At 40.2% G+C, this 22,233-nt stretch overlaps 2 protein-coding genes across 3 annotated transcripts; one reads left to right on the top strand and one right to left on the bottom strand.

Moving 5' to 3' along the window:
• The first annotated feature begins 1,913 nt into the window (after positions 1-1,913).
• LOC102218830 lies at positions 1,914-5,664 on the top strand. Of its 2 annotated transcripts, none has more exons than XM_023341388.1 (5): positions 1,914-1,952; positions 2,354-2,523; positions 3,592-3,693; positions 3,805-3,945; positions 4,055-5,664. In XM_023341388.1, the coding sequence occupies exons 1-5, from the start codon at positions 1,937-1,939 to the stop codon at positions 4,244-4,246; spliced, it is 621 nt and encodes a 206-aa protein (XP_023197156.1). In that variant the 5' UTR covers positions 1,914-1,936; the 3' UTR covers positions 4,247-5,664. The 2 variants fall into 2 exon arrangements, with proteins under 2 accessions (XP_023197156.1, XP_023197157.1); XM_023341389.1 differs by lacking the exon at positions 1,914-1,952 and adding an exon at positions 2,017-2,060.
• med24 (mediator complex subunit 24) lies at positions 5,458-21,827 on the bottom strand. Its single transcript, XM_005813698.3, has 26 exons — positions 21,746-21,827; positions 21,344-21,497; positions 21,179-21,261; positions 21,063-21,101; positions 20,905-20,978; positions 19,739-19,962; positions 19,264-19,375; positions 18,948-19,098; positions 18,183-18,296; positions 17,676-17,729; positions 17,363-17,445; positions 17,166-17,252; positions 16,166-16,277; positions 15,877-16,019; positions 15,693-15,730; positions 15,522-15,604; positions 14,146-14,324; positions 13,929-14,028; positions 13,437-13,612; positions 13,067-13,331; positions 11,612-11,793; positions 11,437-11,530; positions 11,230-11,329; positions 9,744-9,824; positions 7,179-7,327; positions 5,458-5,815 (listed from the first exon to the last, which is right to left on the bottom strand). The coding sequence occupies exons 2-26, from the start codon at positions 21,471-21,473 to the stop codon at positions 5,699-5,701; spliced, it is 2,970 nt and encodes a 989-aa protein (XP_005813755.1). The 5' UTR covers positions 21,474-21,497; positions 21,746-21,827; the 3' UTR covers positions 5,458-5,698.
• Positions 21,828-22,233: the final 406 nt, after the last annotated feature.

Genomic DNA, 22,233 nt, shown 5'->3' with positions numbered 1-22,233 from the left:
AATTTCATCATATTTTGTAGAGTATGGCTGGGGGAAAATAACTTCAAATAATATCACAATTCATTTAACATGTTACCTTCTTTGCAAGTAATCAGCAACTATATTCATATTCTTTTATTTCTTATTATAGTCAACTTAAAAGTTACTGTTGCAAATAATTTTTTTTTATAATACAAGAGCATTTGTTAATTTTACAATGAGTGAAAGGATTCACAGTTTAATAATATTTATAGTAATTTAATGACCATTGTAAAATATGTCTCAGAGAAATTCTCAGCAGGAAACAGCAGAACACCGGCCGCTGTTACCGATGCCAGCCTCTCAATCAGGTCACTATCTGACCTCAGAATGGATCTAGCTTCCTGTGCTGCGCCACGTTTGTCATTTTGGCGCTCAAATTGCGCCATATTTCCGCTCAAACTTGTGTCACCAAGCTTAGAACATTAATTGTCGGTTGTATTTCAATAATTAGTCATGGCATTTAACTGCAACCACTTAAACCTCAGTTTAAAAAAACTTCATTTTACGATTTTTGAAAATTGGAAGGAAAAAAAAGCGCTTACCTCAGTGTGCTTTGTCGGGTTGTAAGGCGAGTTCTTAAATGCAGAAATATAGCTTGTTTATGTTAAACACAGAAGACATTTGATACGAACAATCCTTATTTAGTCCCGAAAATTCAAACGTCGAGCTCAGACAGACACGGCTATGGCTGCATTGGTTTCTCCGCTTGAGTTTCACCGCGCGCGCGCGCGGGATGTCAGCTCGAGACACTTAACCAAGATGACCTCACTCCAAATCCCAGGTGTGAGCGGCGACTGTGATTGGTTCCTGTTCTTGCAAAGACCGTGACGTGCATCCATTTCACTTCAGTAAAGAAAAACAGCAACATCGGAGTAAAAACGCCGAAAGGGACGAGAAACGACAAGCCAACTGGAGATGTAGAGTCAAACGTACCGCATTTATTTTAAATGTAGTGGAGTGAAAGTCACAAGTTCCTCATACAGTACAAACTCAAGTAAGGTAAACATGTTCTTTACTTGAGTAAAGTACATTTTACTTAAATGTACATTTGAATAGTAAAGTACTTTACATTTAAAGTAAATGTAAAGTACTTTAAATGTACTTTACAATTGAAGTACATTTAAATGCAAGTACACCAGTACAATACAGTACACAAGTATATATACTGTACAGTGATGGGCTGTAGTCTATCCATCCATCCATCCATTTTCTAACACCTTTGACCCTCGTGGGGTCAGAAGGTGCTGGTGCCCATCTCCAGCTAACGTTCTGGGCGAGAGGCGGGGAACGGCCTGGACAGGTGGTGAACCTAACCATCCCACTGAATTCATTACAAAACATGTTGAGTTTGAGATTTTTTTTTTTTTTTTTTTGTTCAGAGATGCTTCATTGTCTCAGAGGATTGTCATGACGCATTCTCTTAATTCTAGTTTAGAAAACAAAATAGAATAAAATGAATAAAAATTAAATCCAGGCTAAGGTTATAGGTTTTTACTGGCAACGAATCGTTATGTTGTCCATGAAGCAAATAAATGAATTCCCATTAAACGTAAGAAAAGGAAGACAAACTAGTTCACCAGTTAGTACTTCATTGGTTCCGGTTCTACCCCAACTTTCAGATTTACATCAATTATACATGTTATAATCCTATCACAACAACAAAAATCAGCCAATTTCTAATTAGTCACAAGTTGTATTTGGGCTATCATTTCAGAAAAAAAGAAAACAGTCATTTGTACATTTCAATGGAATTTGTGTCATGGATTGTGAGATAAGATGATGATGAGGATGATGATGATGGAAACCCCTCCACCCCCTCTGGGTGTTTCTATAAATATGTCAATAAGGGTAGAGTAAATCAGTAATAGTGCTCATTTTCAGGTCAATACTTGTGAAACCTGACCCAGCTGAGGCCATGCATGTCCTGATTGGTGAGTAGTGAGGAAATCGTTGTAAAACTGCTGCTCATCTCTGGAGAGAGCTCCCACACAGACAGCTCTGACCCGGGCACTGGGGGCGGGAGGGATCCGCTCCGGCTGGTACCGGACCGTTTAATCTTAAATAGAAACACTCCTTCACATGGGCTCGGATAGACGTGTCCAGTTTTGGTTTTTTGCCTCGGGTTTCATGTTGCAGAGAGTCTTATAAAACTCCTGCAGCCTCTTGTGTTTATTGGCGGAGAGAGGAGGGCTGAGGAGGGGGGGATTGGGTGAGGGTTCGGGCTCAGTTCTGCAGGACACAGGAGCTGACAGAGACGGGCTTTGTTCTGTCTGTAAAGACGGTTGTTCTGCGTCTTCTTCTTCTTAACTATTCGGCCGTTTCCTCCCCGCAGTCTTCGCCTGCTTCATGGCCTCCGCCGCCCGCAGCGCGCCTCTGCGGGAGAGCGCCAGCGCACTTGTTGAGGATCCGCAGTTCCAGGAGATCCTGCAGAGGAGCCGCAGCTTGACGCACAAGATCCTGGACTCCATAGCCGACACGCACAGCTCCTGCGTTCACACAGAGGTGAGGCGCTGCAACCTGGCACGTTTTTTTTGGTTGTTTTTTTTTTTTTTGCGTTTCGGCTGAATATATGCGGGCAATACTGCTGCGTCATTGTAAGGAACAACACAAAACAATGAATAACGCTCTGAGCTGAAGGGTTCAGTCAGGAGAAATGAGGCTCTGTTGTTCGGTCCGTCTGAAATGTGTTTATTGTTTTCTGGGCTGCAGACGGAACCATTCTGGAACTTAAAATGCACTATTTAGAAGCGCGGTTAACATTTCAGTGCCCGTCACTTTCTCTCAGAGATTACAAGAATAAATCCACAAGAAGGCTTATTCTCGGTTTTCTCTTTACATGCTGGTTCTTTTAAAACAACTTTTTTTTTTTTTTTTTTACAAATTAACAAAAAGTAACATACTTTGCCAGAGGCGACCGAAAGTCACACAGGGCCTAGAGCAGAATATAATTTGGGGGGCCCAAAGCCCTTCATCACATTAATATTTGTTTAAAAATTCTTGAGCTTGATTGGTTTTTATTTTACATTGAGGAAAGTATTTAATAAATGAAAAAAAATAAGTCATCAATTTTGTTGTTTTAAAACATGACTCCAGTACAGACACATGGGGCATAAAGTGTTCAAATGAACAAGTAGCTTTTGAATTATGATTCTTAGATTTCTGACTTTAAACAATCTGAGACTGAGTGAAGATGCTGTTCACAAAGCATCAGAGAGAAATTTTTCAGAAAATACAAAGTCTTACGACCTTTATTTGCTGTGAAGCTATGTTTACTCTACATTAAAGCTTTATGCTTTAATATCAAATAAAAAATTACCATTAAGCATAGGTAAAAATAAAATTTAACATTAGTACTTTACATGATACTTGAAATAAGTATAAGTACAGTTTATCTTACGAAATAGGTGAACAGTACTTTGTGGTTATTGCAAATAATTTTTTCATAATTATGAAAATATTGTAGACGTTTGAGTTTGTTTGTGGCTTAATGCTGAATCAAAACAACTTCAACAGAAAATCTAAGCGTATCTATTTAACATTCTCAATCTACATATAATTTCTTCATCACAGACTCTAAAGTTGGATTCTTCAGACATCGGCAGGTTTTCAACCATGGCCACCAACATTGGCTTCCCCCCGGCTCCTGTAGTGGTTTCAGAAAACTTCACTCTGGTAAGCGTCTTCCATTCGTAGAAAACTTTTTTTTTAATGTAATCATAAATATATATATTTATTAAAGAAAAAAAAAAAGACACTCAGGTTGCTCCCCTCGTTCTGTATTAGGAAACTGTTTTGAGAGTGATGCATGATGGGCTGCAGCTGCACCAAGGGTTACTGAGCTCCATCGGCCCTCGACTAGCAGAGAAAGACAAAGTGGTTGCGTTGATGTCCGATGTCAGAGATCTAAAAAACCAGATTGCTAAGGTAAATTTATTTTTGAAGTTTGTATCGCAGCTAAAAGAAAAAAACAAACAAAAAAACCCGCTTCGTATCACATCTTGCAATCACCACAACTTCCTGATACATTTCACAGATGCAGAAAATGAACCAATCGCACACTGCAGCGCCCCCCACGTCGGGCTCGGTGGAACTGCGCCTCCCGGGGGAATTTGAGGTCAAGGTGGCGGCTCACCTGACCCTGGTCCAGCTGCAGGCGTTCAGCCGGGACGTGGAGCGTTGCCTCAGGAGTCTGGACCGCAGCGCCGACGACGACAACCAGAGCTGACCAAAGATCGTTGTATTCTTCTTTCGGCCTGAGCTGAAAACCTACGTTGCCGGTTTTGTTATATTTATTGATCTGCTATTTATTTGTTAAATCTATTTTTATTTATATATTTATTTCTAGAGAGATTGTATTTATTTAGGAAATCTATTTTTATGAAAAACCTTAGCACTCGTCAGACATATGACCAGCTATTAACACACATATTAGTGAGTTGTGGGAACATATTTAAGCAGCAGTATGTAACCTTTTAAAAAATGTTTTTTTTTAACATATTTGTTAAAATTATCATCATGTCATGACGGTATAAAACACAACCTTTGAAAAAAAAAATACAGCTTCTCCCAATACCAAATGCAGAAATTCACCACTCAGAAACAACCAATCAGAGCGAGGAGGGTCTCAGCGCTGTCAATCATTCTCGTGCTCAGCTCCTCCTGCTTGCACTTTGCTACGCTACACCTGGTTCTCCACAACATAGAATGCCATGAATGCTAATGCTATTTAGCATAGCCACTGATGACAGTGGATTAACAGTTTTTCTGTAACAGTAAGGAGGTTGATTTACAGCGCTAAGCCCCACCTCCTGGCTCTGATTGGCTGATTTTGACCCAGAGCGATGCAATATTAGCACTAGGAGGAGATGGAGGACCTCAATTTTTTCAGATTGCTTGTCTCATAAAATAATGTCACAACATTTTGACAGTTTTAATAAATATGGAAAAACACATTTTTTGTAAAAGTTATGAACTACAGCTTTAACGACGATTATAGATGGTGTAACATTTAAAAAGAAACTATTTTTGTATTGCTATTTAAAATCTAATATGTTGTTATTTTCCTACATCCCAATACAAAAATAAAACTGTTTTTCTTGAAAATACAACTGTTCCATTTTCATAATGATGGTGCAGTGAAACCTGCTGACACGCGCTGCCTCGCTGGTGAATTTGTTTCCGAAATTCCAGCAAAGGACACAGAAGTGCAACTAAAAGTGAAACGGCGGCTCCGGCGTCACGTCAGACAGAGTTCCTGCAGGTGTGTCGCCAGTGGCAGATGACCAACTGTCACCAGGACGATGACTCCCTCAGCATGTCATGTGAAAAACCTCAGAGTGTCATCAGTCTGACTAAGGCACAAAGTGATCACAAGAACAGGCGAAACTGTTTAAACAAATGTGATCTGGTCAAAAATAAAAACGTCACAGAAGTAAATAACTGGCAAAACAAACTATTTTTTTTATTCAAAAACCTATTTATAAAGTCAAAGATGTATGAAAAAAGCTCAAAAAGATACTGTGTGTAAAGAAAAAAAAAGGGAAGTCTAATACTCCAGTCGGTCCGTTCAGGCTTAAGTTTTGTTTTTACCCTTCGTCCTTCATCTTCGCTTCTCAGAACATGTTAGATTGGTCGGGCGGGTGAGTCCGGGGCTGGAGGAACTGGAAACGGGAAGAGTTTAGAGAGCCGAGATGGCTTTGGCAGCCACTCTCCTTCCCAGGGGCAGATTCAGGTCAGTGATGGCCAGGACCACTTTGGGCTTGGCCAGCGCCGGCAGCTTCACCAGCTCCGACATCTGAACACACACAAAAACACACATTCACTTTACACACACTGCTGGGTGAGACTGTTTGTGCTCTATCAACGTCTATGTTTTTTTTTTGTTTTTTTTTCCTTTTACACAAAGAGGTTCAGCCAACAGGCACCAATCATACTCATGACCTACTATATTAAAGAAAGTATTTGATCAGTGTAATGGCAAACTCTCTATAGAAGAAGGGACTGAAATATTTTCTCAAATGTCATTTATTCTTGTAATAAATTGATCTAGAACAAGAATTCAAATCTTATTCCAATAAGCCTAATTGAACATAACAATTTTACAACTTTGTATGTAAAAAACAAAACTCAAGGAGCAGCATCTTACACACCAACAGAACTGTACAATGATAAATAAAGAAAAATAATTTTCAGGGCTTTAAGTCTAAGGGTGTTTTTACACCTGATAGTCTGGTGGATGTGGTTCGAATGGGAACCAAAACTGCAACATTTGCTCCATTTTCAGGTGCTGTGGTTCTCTTTTACACTGCGCTGTGCCTAATGAACCAAAACACTTGTAAAAACTGTTCCCCTCCTCACCAGTGGAGGCGCTGCAGCAAGAACCACTGAAGGAAACAACCCAAAAACCTTTAAAGACAGCATGAGCGCAACTTCCTTTTTTCATAAAATGTAAACACAAATGAAGTGGCGTCAGATTTTAGCGGCTGGAGGATTTCTCTTTAGCAAAAGACCTCGAGCCATTTCTCTGATGCCAGGTGTATTTACCCAGAATGCCCTGCACTATTGTCCACTTCCTGCTTTTCAGATCCAAAAAAACAAAACAAACAAACAAAAAAACAGTCAGGCTTTTCAGTGATTGGCCAGAAAACTGCTATCGGTGCATCCATAGCAACAGGGTTCAAAGGGTCTGAGTGTTTCTAAAACCCTGGACGCGTTTGCATCACTCCAGCTGTCATCTGTGCTGCTCGAAACATTTTTCTCTGATTGTTCACTTGATTCTGTCAAGCTACCAGTGTGACAAAAAATTTACAGAAAAAGATGAGTCAGCACAATTTTATTATAGCAGCAATGAGTCAGCTTTCGCGTAAATACACCCGTAACTGACTTGAGGGCAAATGTCTTAAGCGCGTCTATTTTTGCGTTCTTAAACTATCTTACTGGTTTTTATTCAACTTATGCAAACACCTCACAGCACCCTTGACTGGTAATCTTTTGATGCTGTCTGATAAGGCGCTCGCTTTTTACCGCAAGCGCTAAATTTAAGGGGAGGGATTCCAAACCTTTTCTCAGTAAAGCCTGATGCAACACTGACTCCTGTCCAACCACGCTTTTTTTTTTTCTTTTTTCTTGTTGTTTTCGCCTCCCAGCTCATAACTCACCATGGTGAAAGGCATGAACTGCAGAATGCTCCCACGGCTTCCCTGCTCCAAGCACTCGACGCACTCCTCAAGAAAACTCTGCACAAACTGGGTGTGAGGCCCCGCCATCTTGGAGCCCAAGATGGAGGAGAACAGGAGGAAGAGGTTGGCTGAGGAGCAGAAAACAGAACGTTTGTTTTCAGTTAGCAGAGCTGGCACACAGGTCCTACAGAAATATCTCAATTTCAACCAATACTCATTTTCATCTAACAGTTGGTTAATGCTTCAAATGAAAGTGGAAATGCAATCTCACTTTAGCAGTCATTTATAATGCAATGCGTGTTGCACAAACTAAATGTAAGAGTTGAACAGCTTCCTGTCTCACTCATTCAGCCAGTTTTTCCCCCCATTTTATAGCCAAACATCCCTGCTTTATCTACACTAATCATATAAAGTGACTTAAAAATTTTATTTTCACAATAAAGTTAATTGAATTTCATAGTAAAAAAAAAATGCAAACATTAAATTGTGTTTCTACAGTGAACTAAACCTTTTCAAAATAGGCCTGATGACAGAAGATATTCATGTTTCCAACCACATATCTTATCTTCAGTTTGGAAATGATTACTAAGTGGGTTTTTTTTGCTTTCTTTTCACCACAATTGAGATGTTCGATAAGAGGAAACCGTTTTCTGTGGAGGCATGTCAGCTGTTCAGCCGGGTTGCCAGATTGCGGTGCACCGAGGCTAATCTGTCATAGAACATCCTGCATTAGAAACCGTTTATAGGAAACTTAAAAACGAGATCTTAATTAAATGTCTTAAACCAGTCCACATGTCTAATAATTTCTATAAAACAGAATTATGCTGGTAGAGTTGTATCCTTTTTCTCTATATGCGTTTTTTCCTAAAACCTAAACTAACAGTCAAGTAAAGAAAACACGTTATATTAAACTAAAGTTACAAAGAATGACTAAATAGGCTATTTAACTACATATAAAAAAATAAATCAGAACTTCTCTTCACACACATGTTGTATAGAGTGGTAACTTATATCAGCAGGAAAGATGATCCTGTAATATGAAGCAAATTTATATCTTGAATAGTAAAATAAACTGAAGATCCAGTTAGAAAGCCGTAATTTGGTGTTTAACTGTGATACAGTGTAAGATATGTTGCAGTTCAACTGTAGCTTGACTTTATTCGCATAAATACTTTTATTCAATACTTTATCTCTAGAAAATTCTGTGGAAAAAAATGCTAAGACATAAAAATGTCAGCAGTAAAAAGTGTGATAACTGACTAAAACGACCACAGATTCAGAGTTACACAGAAATATTTTTTTTTTTTTAAATGAAGGTAAACAATTTTGATTCCAATCAGACGAGCAGTGACTTCTCTTAAAACTACTATCTACTACTTATCTTAAATACTCATAACAGCAGTCATGCATTAATAGTTGTGGGTGATGTGACGACCTTAGATTGTGAACGATTACCGACAAAACACGAAAAATTGTTTCCTTTTTAACAAACGTCATATTGTGTTATTCCTGCACTGTGGACGGGAAGAAACATGTCCGCCAGTCAACTAGACGATAATTTTATTTTATATTTAGTAATACTTAAATTACTTAAAATATCACACTTATGTAGTATATATCTGTTTTATATATTTTTTTTTTTACAAATAATATTTTTTTAATATTAAATACAAATATAACCATAAGCAATATGGTTATATTTGTATTTAATAATATTTAACACCTTGGATAGAGTAGCTTGTCCACAAATAAGCAATTTCCCATTGGGGCTCAATAAAGTATATTGAGCCCCAATATACTTTATAGTAAAGTATGTTACTCAATAAAGTAATATACTTTACTCAAAGTAACACACTTGGCTGAGGAAGTATATTACTAAAGTATATATACTAATATACTTTACTCAAAGTATATTACTTTGAGTAAAGTATAAAGTATATACTTGTTTCCCAATGGGAAATTGAGCCCCAATTTCCCATTGGGGCTAAATAAAGTATATTTTGTTCTATTCTAGAGATCAATACAGGGAGTATAACAAATAAAAAAAATTAAAAAAATCACATATTAGCCCATTCATTGGTCAACCAACATTTCTGCTTCCTTTCTGAAAGTGAAGGATGAATGCAGCAGCATTCCTCTTTCAGCCAGCTGACAAGGCAAGATGGAAAATGTTGGAAGTTTTGGAACTTTGGTATTCCCCTAGTATTGGCAACCAACTTGATGACATCAGAATGCTTACTAATAATGCTGATTCATTATCCCCATAAAGAAATTGGAATCAAAATTCAAAATGGGAACTGATTTTTTTTTACTATAATAGGAAGTCAATGTGAACAAAACAGCAACAGGTGCATTTCTACAGAAATGTGTGGTGCGTTTCCTCTGAGGCCGTCGCTTCAGTCAGCTCAGTTTGTTGGTTTATTTTAGACACATTTTCTTCCATTTCATTTAAATCATACAATTATCATTTCAGAACCACTAATAAATGCAGGATATTAGGATTTTAGTTCTTATTTCTTTATACGTGACGGAGAACAGGCTCACCCAGGACTCTATTGAGAGGGTCCCTCATGTTGACGGTGTGCAGCTGAGACGGAGACAGGGAGCTGCTCATGGACCGGTCTCCTGTGAGGCAACAGGAGAGATGACAAAACAGCTGATGGAGTCACAAGCTTTTTTATTTATTTATAGTGCCTCCAGGAAAAAGCACAAACTCCAGAAACAGTTTTTTAAAAAAAAGAGGGAAGCCACGATGGTTGGGGTTATTTACACAAGATTATTTTTTTACTGAAGATTCAAGAGTTCCACTTTCGCTTCTACTGCTGCAAAAACCTATCGAACAAACAGAAGTTTTTTTGTTTTTTTTTAAGCTGGCATGTTTCAATTCGGCAAATTAATTTTCAGAATTTCAATATGCATCATTTAATGGTTAAAGGAAACACAGCTAGAGACGTTTTAACATTGCAAAACCACACCAGCCAACATGAAAACCAAACACTTCCAACCCGAATCAAAAACACAGTTCAGGTCAACCGACACGCCGCCTTCACTGTCAACCAGCAACACGCAGCAGAACAACAAGCCTCATCACAGGCCCCCGGATCCAAACTGTCCAACAGGAAGAAACATGTCCACCAGTCACCTTGACGATAAGAATGAGAACATTTAACCCGCACCTACCAAAGTACATAGTAAACGCTGGATGTTAATGGTTTCCTAATGTGCTATTGGCTCCTAATGTGCTGAAGACTCCACTGATGGGGCTCATTCTGGCACAACTTGTTGATTTAGGAACATTTGAGTTTGTTGGGTCAAACGTTTATGCACTTTTCTGTGCTTATTGGGTGAATTGTGAGCAACATTTCTCATCTAAGGGGTTCTAAAGCCCGTTAGATGGGGGTTTTGGGGAGGCTGCTGATGTTTGGGATCTTTTTCTGGCTTGGAAAAAAAGAAACAACTGAATACAAACAAGGCATTAAACAAACCCATCATCCTCACGTGATGCTTGTTTGGTTTTTTTTTTTTCTTCCAATACTCAAAAGTTTCTAAATGAGCTCCTGACATCGGTCAGGAAATGAAACCCCAGTTTTTGAAAACACTGCAAGAGACGTTGTGCATTTCTTGTCCACAGTCATGCAACGGCTTGTCTGGGAATTTCTCGGTAGCTGCAACTCAAAAGGAAAAAAAGAAAAAGTTCATTCCCGAAAGCTCAAAGTCTAAAAGCTCATTAAAACAGTCATGTGGCTGGGAAAAAGTGGGTACAACACAGTGCCGCTTTAGCTCTCTGTTAAAATCTCACTGCTGTTGCGTAACGCAGGTCTTTTAAAAAAAAAAAAAACTTCCCAAGAGACAGCCTAGTACAGAGTTTGCCGACGGGGGAGTCATTGTCTAGAGAGACGGGCTGTTTGCCAGAGCCAAAGCTTTGGCAAAGCTCATCTGTTTTGGGTTTTGAACAGAGCTCGCAGGATGAAAGCTGTTGCTAGCCTGATCTTAGAAAGTCAAACTCAAACGTTCGGGTTAGTAACCGGACCTGGACTGGAGAGAGCGACGGGCTCGTCCTCGTTGGAACTGAGGAGCCGCATGAGTTTAGACGGCTGAGTGTCGTCCAATGGGAAGAGACTGTTGTAGTCCTATGTTTCCAAAAACACACAAATAGAACCAGATCTGTGTTAGGGGAAAAAAAAGAAAGAAGGAGATAACAATGGCAGCTTGTATGAGACCTGACTGGATGTTTTACCTCGATATCTTCTCTCTGCCTTTTCCGCTGACGAGCCGAGAAGGGGCCTTTGTGGTGCGAGGAGTAAGAGCTGAGAGCGCACCACACTGACAGCCTGGGGTTAAAGGTCAAGAACAGTTGCAAGAAATAGTGTAACCTCCGTCACAAAGAGCACAAATCATAAATCCCGTCTTACTTGGCCAAGGCCTTTCCGGGAGGGTCGGCCAGGCTGTGCCAGTGAGCAGAGTCGGTCAGGAGGTTGGGCAGGATGGTTCCCAGCAGAGTCAGCGTGATCTGCTGCATGTCCAGGCAGAAGATGCTGTACAGCAACTCTACGACCCGGGTGGCCCACTCCTGCCGGGTTTCCTTCAGCAGTTCCTGAAACAAGACCCCGGGAGCAGTTATGATTCACAATCGGTCAGCAGTGGGTAAAGAAATCCAGCATGTAAAAGATCAGGACTAACAATGGAGACGCCACCGGCTCCAAAGCTGTTTTACTGTGACCTTATGTCACAGACCAACACTAACGAGCAGAAACGCTAAACGTGAAGTGGAAAGAAAATGATGGGTGGTTTGTCTTTGATTGTTTTTTTTTTTTTACAAAAAAAAGTATGTCATAGACTTTTATCTAGACCCTTTTACTCTCATACCCCTAAACACCCCTAACTAGCTATAGTTGGGGGTTCAATTTCAGTGAAAAACAGCTTTTCTATCAAATTTAAGACTTTTTAATGCCATTTTGAATGCAATTTAGAACTGAAAAAACTAGAAACACAGGGGATGTTTGGGGGATCCTGTTGCATGACAAATCAAGCATAAGAAAAACTGTGAAACTTCTGTTTGTGTCTCTTGGCAGCGGCTTTGTGCTTCTCCCACTGCATATGAATCTGTACAGCCTAAAGATCCGCAGTGCCTAGCTTAAATGTTTGCACCTATCCTCATATGGGTTGGCAGCAGAAGTGGCAAAAATGAAGGCCGTCCAGCCAAATTGCGATAAAATAACAGTTACCTATGAGAGAGGCAAAAAAAAGCTAGCTAGTTAGCTTTTTAGCTCAAAACTTTTGTCTGACAGTAAAGTCCCAAGACAAAAACAAAAAAAACTACATACATGTATATGAGAATATGCAAGACTAAATAGTGTTGCCATGTCAAAATTAAAGATCTGTGATTAATGTATTCAAGGCTAACTTACATTTTTTAAATGAATTTAAAACATTTTAAGGCCTTGATTTTAGACACATGAAATTAAGACTTTTTAAGGATGCAGGACAATCCTGGACACAACTCTGTAAGAGGCTGAAAAAGTTTAACCCCAGTCTAATTCAAGCAGAGCTGCATGGGACTGCACAATGTTAGGGAAACAAGACGCTGTAATGTTGAACAATGCAATAACATGGACTGTGTTCAAACCATATCTTGATGTCACCATCATTTTGGCAAATAATACTTTAGGTGACAGCATACAATTCTGCAGAAGTCTATCTAAACAGCAACAATCTATCCAATTCTAAACGACTTCATTGATCCCAAAAGGGAAATTACATCCTGCAGCGTGAATAACAACTCAAAAAATACTGCACCAAGCAGCTCCTTGCAAGGACAATGTATGTTATGTCGATGATCGGAGGCACCGTAACAACAGTCGCGTTACCTTGATGAGATTGTTAGTAAACCAGAAGACCCCTCCCATGTTGAGGAGACTCTCAAACAGGTGCAGAGCCCGACTATCCACCCAGCCTTTGCGCAGCACCACCTGGAACTGCTTGCTGAGGGAATGGTGGATGGGTTCCTTGGGAGGCAGCAGGTTGCGGTACGCGATCGGCTCTTGGCCTTCTATGGGCGAACGTAGCATGGCGCCCGTTTGTTGGAAGACGTCGGCGCACATGTGCTCCATGATGGAGCTCATTATGACCACGCTAAACACAGTTTGAGAGAGGATGAAGAAGGCAAGACTTAGCCGTCTATCCTCGGACGATTGCGGGTAACAGTAGTGAGAAGAGACGTGCTGTGTGCTTTTGTACCGTTCGTTGTAGAACTGCATCGTGTTCTCCGCGTACAGGGGAGTCACAAGCTGTCGGATCATAGTCTGAGGCTTCTCTCTCTCGTCCCGTCCCAACATCCGGACGTGCGCCACCAGCCACGCCACCGCACAAATGGCCATGCTGCACACTTTCCCCTTGATGTTATCAGTGATCTTCTAAGCTCAATGCAAGAAAAAAAAGGAAGGATCGAAGACAACTGGTAAGAATTGTGCTCATCAAAAAAAGATGAGCAAAGTGACATCCGTCCACACTGAATGAAGCAGGAAAGAAAGGAGAAGTGGGTGAAAATGTGACGTCATGGAGTGTGACGAGAGTGGAAGTGTCATTTAATGTGAAATATCGTGATGAGTCAAAAAGGATAAAGCAATAAAGTAATGTGAGCCGCAATCATTTCGGAAATTTCAAAACAATACATTCCAGCGACGCAAAAGATAAAAATAGAAAGAAGACGACAGTGAGGAGAGGACTGACCTGCACCGCCTCCACGGAAAGAACTCCGTTCTCCCACGCGTTGAGAACTTCCAAAATGGCCGCCGGAGTGCTGAGGCAGATTTCATGCCACTTCACCTGACTTTTACAACAGGTCAAATTAATAGTAAAAAAAATGAAAAATAAAAAAACACATGTCACCTAGGAGCATTCGCAACACATATTCCTCACAAAAAACACTCATTCGGATGCAACGTACACTAGTTTCATTTCTGAGGAGTTGTTCAGCAGGGTCACCAGGCTCTCCACTTTACCCGGCTCGGGTCTGAAGCATGGGTGGTCTGGATTCAGAGTCTTGCCCTCCTCAGGCATGCACGTCTGCAGCCATGTTTCAAAAAAGGGCGTCTCCACTGAAGGACTGGGGTCGGACAAGATCACCTACAATATGGGAAATATGGACATCAGTAAGTTATCAAGTCTCCGTTGAAATCAAGTAACTGCGTGGATACCAGTAAAGAGTAACAGTGGTTAGGTCATTTAATAAGGTCATTTAATCTTGTTTTTTTTGGAGGACATAGTGTAGCCTTATTGTAAAACACATAATTAACGCAGCTACTTTAACTCTAAAGGTTCTTTAAAGTCTGAGATGAGCATAACAGGGGTTCGAACCGGCAACCCACAGGTAACCTTCAGGTAAGAGACAGATGAGACTGCAGTCGGATTTGCCCATAGGAGGCCTTGCTGTGGAGATGTATAACTTTTGACATTTGCATAAAACAAACCCAACATTTTTGTTTTCTCTGGTAAAGCTGCTAACAAACGTGTTGAAATGTTGGAAATGTAGCAGAGGGTGAGGTGTGATTAAAATCCCAAATATTGTCGCAAACCCATCTGTAGCTTAGCAACAATGGAAATGAGGACATCACATGCATTATGATGAGCAAAAGATTGTGCAATGGCCGATGGTGGGATGTAAATAGTTGCAAAAATAACACGGGTGAACGCTTTGTAATATGGACAGAGACTTAATGATGACAGTTCACAGTAGCATGTCTTGGATTACAACATATGTTGTTCACATGAACTGCTAATCCACTGCTTCTGCCCACTCTTCTTTCTTATAGTCAGAAAGCTCAGCAGAGAGATGGGGCTTTATATTTTCATTTTGCTTTTCCACAAGGAGCTTTGCTGTTTTGTCAAATAAATGGCTAAAATTTGCTACCTAACATCACTAGTGAAGTCATGCTCTCGACAAAAAGTTGAAATTTTTGTTGAATGCTTTCTGAGTGAAAGTAGTGCCATCTGGTGGACAAACTTAAAATAAATATGTACATAGCAAGTATTCCAAAAATGAAACATTTTTACTCCTTGCTAAGATAAATGTCTGAACACAAATGTCATTTCAAATAGTTCTCAAAGGGACTTTTCCTGTTCCATTTGAAACAATTGTATTGGTTTTTTGTAAAATTTAATAAACTTAGCCAGATTCAAGTAAATTCCTTTATTATTCTAACGTCTTAAAACAGCTGTGTTCTGGCAAACCTGAGCTTCAGTCATTCATCACAGAAAAATAAAATGACTTGATATATATAAAAAGAAAAAGGCCAAAATGTCTCCTGGATCTCGTGAGCTTACCTCTGAACCGTACGTCTGCACAACATGACAGAGCATGAGGAAGGAAATGTCAAAGAGCTGGGCGCGTACAGACGCAGACTTCGCTGAAGGACAGAACAGAAGACGTCCGCAGTGTTAGCATCAGTTTTTTTTAATCACCCACTGGAACTTGACTCTCATAAATGAACTCACATCCTTCGCCGCTGATGTGCTTCGGAAACTCGTTGAGCCTGGAAGAAGACGGGAAACATTTTATGTTTTGTTTTAAACGTCATTAAAAATGTTCAGCCGAGGGAAAAAAAAACAAAAACTAAACAAAACACTGGTGAAATAAAAGTTCTGGATTTCACGGACAAGGCAGTGTGGATATACTCACTTAATAAATTTCCGGGCGAAGGATTTGAGTTTGCCGGTGGCTGCTGCTGCTGCCAGGAGCAGATCCAGACTCTTCCCAGACAGCATGTGACCCAGAACCCCCAGGAGGCCCTCGGGGGATTTTGAGTGGTCCGCATCCACTGTCTAATGAACACGGAGTAAAGAAAACGTTCAATTGGCCACCAACATGATGAGAATCAACATTACTGATGCGACGTACTGTCAGTCTAACATGGCTGCTTCAATTTTCTACACTACACTGCAATCCATGCGACGTCCTGGTGGTTTACCTTAAGAATATTTGTAACAGTTGGTTCCGCTCTCAGGATGAGGCCCGGGTTTGGCTGGATGTTTGCGTTTTCTGCCGTTTTTAGCCGTGGGGCAAACTCCCTGTCTTCGTTCCTGAATAAAATAAACAAGATGAGGAGAGGAGGAAGAGGAGAGATGTGGGTTTTTACATTTCTTCCACCATCTTACACCGAGTTCAGCAGAAATCAATTCAACACGCAACAAAGTCCGTGCAGAAGGTTAAAGTACGGATGTCATTTGAAATGGGGGCTTTTGTGTGCTTGACCAAGAGAAAGTAGTGCATAGCCGAAGTGGAAGGAAAATGATTTTGTTTTTCCCTCAAAAGAAAAATCTCAAAGGTATAGTGTCCATTTTCACATACAACCCCGTTAGCAGCAATATCCCAAAATAAAAATCCTGTGCAACCTTCAGAATGGAGTCCGAATAAGTTTAATCTCATTATAAATGCAGGTGTCCAGCGGAAAACATTTCATGGCTCAATACGAATGTAGGTACACTTTTCTAATTTTTCTTTTTAATCAATTGCACTTATTTGTAAAGCACATTTTAGTGACAACGCAGTTGAAATTGTTTCACATTGTGAAAAACATCGTAAACACATCAGAAGGTTGTGAAAACCAATAACAGACATTACATTTTGTCAAGTGCCACTGTTAAAATGATCCTGCATCAGATATGTTGGTCAATGTTCCATTTATTATGGTTCCCATTTTGATGGGACTTAAAGTCTCAGTTTGAAGGAAGTCAGGGTTTCAGACGTTTTGCAGTTTTCTGGAAGCTTGTTCCAGATTTGGTGTGAATAGAAGCTGAGTGCATTCAGGCTTAATGACTTTAATCATTGTGCATCACTTTCCTTCTCCAAACACTAACACTACAGTTCTGTTGCTGTATCACATAAAATCAACTGAGGGTTGCGGTTGCAAGGTGACAAAACGTGGAGCGGTTTCGGTATTGTGAGTATTTCCAGAAACAGAGCCGTACCGTTTGGACGTGAGGACTTCGGTGTTGGAATCCGACAGCAGGCCCAGCTTGTTGCACTCCTGCAGCAGCATGCCGAGGCAGTCGCAACTTCAAGCAGAGCGGCGAGGTTAAAATAGATTCCAGGATCTGAGGCGGGCTTTCCGGGTTTAGACGGAAAGAAAACAACGGAACAACGGTGATGATTTTTGAGGACTTACTTGCATCTCTGGTCTGCCTTGTCCAGCAGCGGCGTCAGTTTCAGGAGGTACTGAAATGCAATGTTTACCTCCTCTGTAAAATCCTGAAAATAAAAGAGATTTCAGAACCAGAATCAGCCTTTTCTGTCATCACACAGAAGCACAACAAAATTTGTTTTAGTACAGTCCATCCAAAGACCAAAAAAAAAAGACAAACATAAGATGTGTAGACAGGTGCCTGAAATCTTTACAGGTTCATCTGGACAAAAGCAATATAATAAATATCCATTAATGTATGACCAATTTGTTTTGAAGATAAGAGTGAATCTTTGACCTGTCCCTTGTCTCCTTGCGGATATTTCTTCAGTCTGAGCAAAACTTGAGGAATCTAAGAAAAGACAAAGAAATAAGATTGTTGTGGCTGTTTATTTGCCGTGAAGTCATAATGTTGGATTCATTAAGCTGAAAAGAGCTGAAATGGTGAACATTAATTTTCCGAAAGTGTTAAATACTCCTAAAAAATATGTGATAGCTTAACACAGTCAAGACTATGACGACTTATTAGGACCATTGCAGATAGAAAAAAAGGGAGGAGTAAATTTACGCCACAAAACTTGGAAATTTTGAGATTAATCTCAGAAATTTTATAAAAAATAAAATCTAATAAAAATAAAAAAGCAAATTTCCAACTTTTTTCTAGAAAATATCTGAGATTAATCTCAATTTTTTTTTGCTGTAAATTAGCTATTTTTTTTCTATCTGCAATGCCCCAAATACGCCATTGCATATGACTGAAGAAGAGCATGTAGTAAAAGAAACAACGTTCACAAAGGAGTTTTACTTTGAGGAAAGTGAAGGCGGTCCATTTCAGCTCTTCGGTGCCCTCTGGTGACTCGATGAGGCCAGTGAAACAAGCCTTCCAGATCTCCAGGACGAACAGAGGACCAGGAATTCTCTGAAGAAAACAATTCAAATCAATAAACAAGAGAAATGACAACAACTAATGCTCTGTGGTTTCTCCATTCAATTGCAACAAACGTGTGAGATATAAATACTGTTTTTCCAAACACTACAAACATAACTTCTCACCTCTTGAAATTTATCATTAAGCCTGAATATTACCAGATCAGGGAAATCCCTCTAATAATTACTTAACCCTGGATGTGTAACGTGTCATTTTTGAGCAAATGTTTATGATGACTCAGACTTTGGCAAATGCAGCACCACATCTGGAACAAACTGTTTGTTCCAGATGCAACAAACAAACAGTTTCCTCTTTATTGATCTGAGGTCTGCAAGGCAAACACAGAAATGTTCTATTTCCCTGTTCGTTTGATGTATTTAAAATCAGCATCTTGCACCATTTCCAGCTTAAATATTAAAGAAATATGGAAATTTTTCTTTAATAATCTAAGCAGATTGGTGCATCTCTAGTTTGAAATGATAATTAGAACAATACAAACTAAAACTTAGAAGTCTGGACTTAAAGCACATGGATGGAAGTCAGGCTTTGAGGTAAAAGGTGCAACTTTACAATATTTCAAACTATCGAGAGTTTCATGTGTGCAGATTTGGTTGCAGGATTTCTTCCACACATCATGTTCACCTGCATCCTTTTAATCATCATCAGCTGCTCCACCAGAGGCTGCGTCTCCCCCGTCAGGTTCATGGTGCCCTCCAGCATGATGAAGGCGTGGACAGATGGGAAGGAGGCGTGAGGTGGAGGCTCACTCTGCGCAGAGAGCATCAGGGGAATACTGAGGAATGAGAGAGACAGAGAGAGAGAGAGAGACAGAGGGAGAAAAAAGAAGAGAGAGAGAGAGAGAGAGACAGAGGGAGAAAAAAGAAGAGAGAGAAAGAGATCATCAGGTTGGACTGAGATTCCCGCTTTAGCCACACCAAATTCATCCAGGAGCCCTCACCTTTTCACCAAAGCCAGCGTTTCCTCTATGGAAGTCCTCAGTGTCCCGTTAGGAACATTACAGAGGCCGTCTGTCACCGCAATCATCGTTTCCTCAACATTACCCCAGGAACCTGCAGGGGGCAGCAGAAACACACAAGGAGATCTCACATGGTGATCAGAGTACCTCAAAGTAAGGCTGGGGACATTAATCAGAAGGAATCGATTATTCAGATTATCAACTGTCAACTACCTTAGTATCGATTAATCATTAACTGGAGTATACAGACTCAAAAAAAAAGGCCAATTTTTGAAAGAACAAAATTCTCAGAGCAATAACTAAGCCAAAACTGTATGAAAAATATACACAGTTTTCATACAATAATAATAATAATCTCCTATTCAGCACCCTTTGCTATGAAACTATTAACTCCAAAACATATATCAGCCATACACTTTGGTGTAGGTGTCGTCATGCAGCTAGCGGTTAGCGGTACCTGGGTCTTCCAGCCGGGCGATGTGGACCAGAGCTTTGTTCTTGGTGCTGCTTATCAGGCCATGCAGTCGCTCCTGGCAGGCTCTCAGGATGGCCTCGGTGCTGGCCGACGGCCCCAGCTCTCTCAGCTGGTCACAGTAAAACGCACAGCCCTGCAGCAGCCACACCACCACTCCCAGCAGGGCCCGACACAGCCCGATGCACTCCTCGGCCTTCCCATGGCAGCTGAACGAACGGCATGCAGAAAATACAGCTGGATCATCAGTAAAGCTACTCAAGAAGGTTGTGTTCACTGCATTTAAAGAGGCAGCATTATGTGTTTTCCAGGCAAATAGTGCAATTTTGTAGCACAATCAAATAACTATGTTAACTTCAAGGCACATATGTATTATGTGCCTGGAAAACATGTAATACTACCTTTAGAAATTCAGTGAAAACAACCTTCTTATAAAAGTGATGGATATATCAAATGTGATTAAGAAATTTTACTTTGTAATTCAACACCTTGAAATTGGACCTCTGTCTCTTTAAGATACTCCTGCTCTTTCTGAAAGTCTGCCTTCACAAAGTCATCACAACATGGCTCCTCTATTAACCCTCTAGCAACTTTTCTTTTAACCAGTATTGCACTAAGAAGTAGCTTGTATAATGAGCTCAGATGATGTGCAGTTCCACCAGGTGTTTGCTAATTGCTGCTGGCTAGTCTGAAGGAGTTGAGTGGAGGAGGGATGCTCTGACACATGGACTTTGAATTTGTGATCAAATTCAAAGTCCTACTTTGAATTGGTGGGATTTAAAAGTTGCTCCATGTTGCACAAATGTATGGATGCGTATTTTCCTCTCATCTTTTTCTTACCTGTCCTCATAATTCCCCCACCACCATCTCTGATGTTCAGAAATCTGTGCTGCTGCACCTGCTTTCAATTCAATTCAGATCAAAAATATCGCATTGATCCCAAAGGGAAATTAAATCCCTCTTAAATTCAAATGATGTTTGAGCATTAAGTGGCTGCATTTACAACCGCAGTGAGTAAATACACTTCATATTCTACCAAATATCAAACTCAAGCAGTCTGTTGTGGTGTTGCTGTGCTGATTGGAGACATTAAACTGTGCAGTTCTGTTTTATATGTGGTAGCATTAACCTGACGTTAGTTGTGCACATACTTGAGACGATGGCAGAACATGTCCATTATCTCCAACAACGACTTGACACACAGCTCCCGGGAAAAGCCGTCGAACTGGAAGACATGTTGGTTGAGAAAACTGTGAAAATCCTCCAGTAAACGTGATGCTGCAGTAACATTTATCAGCCCGCCGTTTACCTTGCTGATGGCAGTGAGAACGCTGGAATAAGACACCATCTAACACAAACAGGGAGATATTTAGAATGAGCAAAACGCTGATTAGTACTCTGTTTTTATGACTGCTCTTGCCGTACCTGTGAACTTATGGCATATTTAAGGTAAGACAAAATGAGTGGGTTGGGAGATGGACCAATCATCGCCTGCTCCATCAGAGCCTCTGAAACACACACAGAGGGGAAAACATTAAGAGGAAACGCCAATAAACGGACTCAATGCAACGTCAAGTATGCTTAAAGAACCTGCGAAGTTAAGGTAGTCCCATGTTGCCCCCTTTGGAAAGTTTTTCTTAATGTTGACTGCCCATTGGTAGTCACTCCAGCGCTCTTTCCAAGCCTGCAGAATGGCTTGCTTCAAATTCACCACCTTCATCCTGGTGGGAATGAACACACACTCCTGGAATAACAAAACCACAAATTAAAACTCCGCTTCTTAGAAAGTACTCACTGTAAAAACCACTGCAGGCTTTCAAAAACCATTTACAAATTAGGCTACATGTTAGCATCTTAGCCGTTAGCTAGAGATGGCATTCACCAGTTTGTGACTTAAGTTTTAAAAATGTATATAAATATATACTACGTAGTGTAAAACATACAGCTGCTTCAAGTACGGGGAAAATATCTCTCCCCTAATGTAACGCTTACCTTTCCTTATGACTTTCTTAAAGCGTGACCGGGTTTTGTTTATACATCCAGAGAATCAACGCGTTCAATCAAGTGACGTCACCTAGGGTTTTTAAAGACGCAGGCCCTTATTCGTTGGTTTTCTGACATCTTCCGCATTGTTTTTCTTCTTCTTGGCTTTGCATTAGAATAGAAGTGGACATTGCGCGTGACCGCCACCTGCTGGTCCCATCTGAAGTTTGGGATGTTGTTTTACAAACTACTAAACATTTTTCCATGGCACTAGACTTTATTAGAATATTACCGGGTATGTCAACCATTCTTGAATAACGATTTGCGGGTTTTTGTGTTGTAAATTAGAGTATTGTGGCTCCATAAGCAACATCCTGCTTTTGAAGTGAATCTGAAGACTGAATACATTGTGAAGTTGCAGAATTATTGCTAAATTTATTCAATAAGAAGTGACAAGAAAATCTCAAATATTTGCTGTGAACATTACTACAAATGAG

Source organism: Xiphophorus maculatus, chromosome 10, assembly GCF_002775205.1.
Source record: "Xiphophorus maculatus strain JP 163 A chromosome 10, X_maculatus-5.0-male, whole genome shotgun sequence".
Classification (NCBI taxonomy): Eukaryota; Metazoa; Chordata; class Actinopteri; order Cyprinodontiformes; family Poeciliidae; genus Xiphophorus; species Xiphophorus maculatus.
This window is presented reverse-complemented; position numbering and strand designations above follow the sequence as displayed.

Coding starts and splice junctions, on each gene's coding strand:
- LOC102218830 (XM_023341388.1), top strand. Junction 2,524..3,591: donor GCTCCTGCGTTCACACAGAG/GTGAGGCGCTGC, acceptor TCTTCATCACAG/ACTCTAAAGTTGGATTCTTC. Junction 3,694..3,804: donor TTTCAGAAAACTTCACTCTG/GTAAGCGTCTTC, acceptor GTTCTGTATTAG/GAAACTGTTTTGAGAGTGAT.
- med24 (XM_005813698.3), bottom strand. CDS start 21,473: ATGAAGGTGGTGAATTTGAAGCAAGCCATTCTGCAGGCTTGGAAAGAG. Junction 21,102..21,178: donor AATATGCCATAAGTTCACAG/GTACGGCAAGAG, acceptor TGTTTGTGTTAG/ATGGTGTCTTATTCCAGCGT. Junction 14,029..14,145: donor TCCTCAGAAATGAAACTAGT/GTACGTTGCATC, acceptor CTGTTGTAAAAG/TCAGGTGAAGTGGCATGAAA.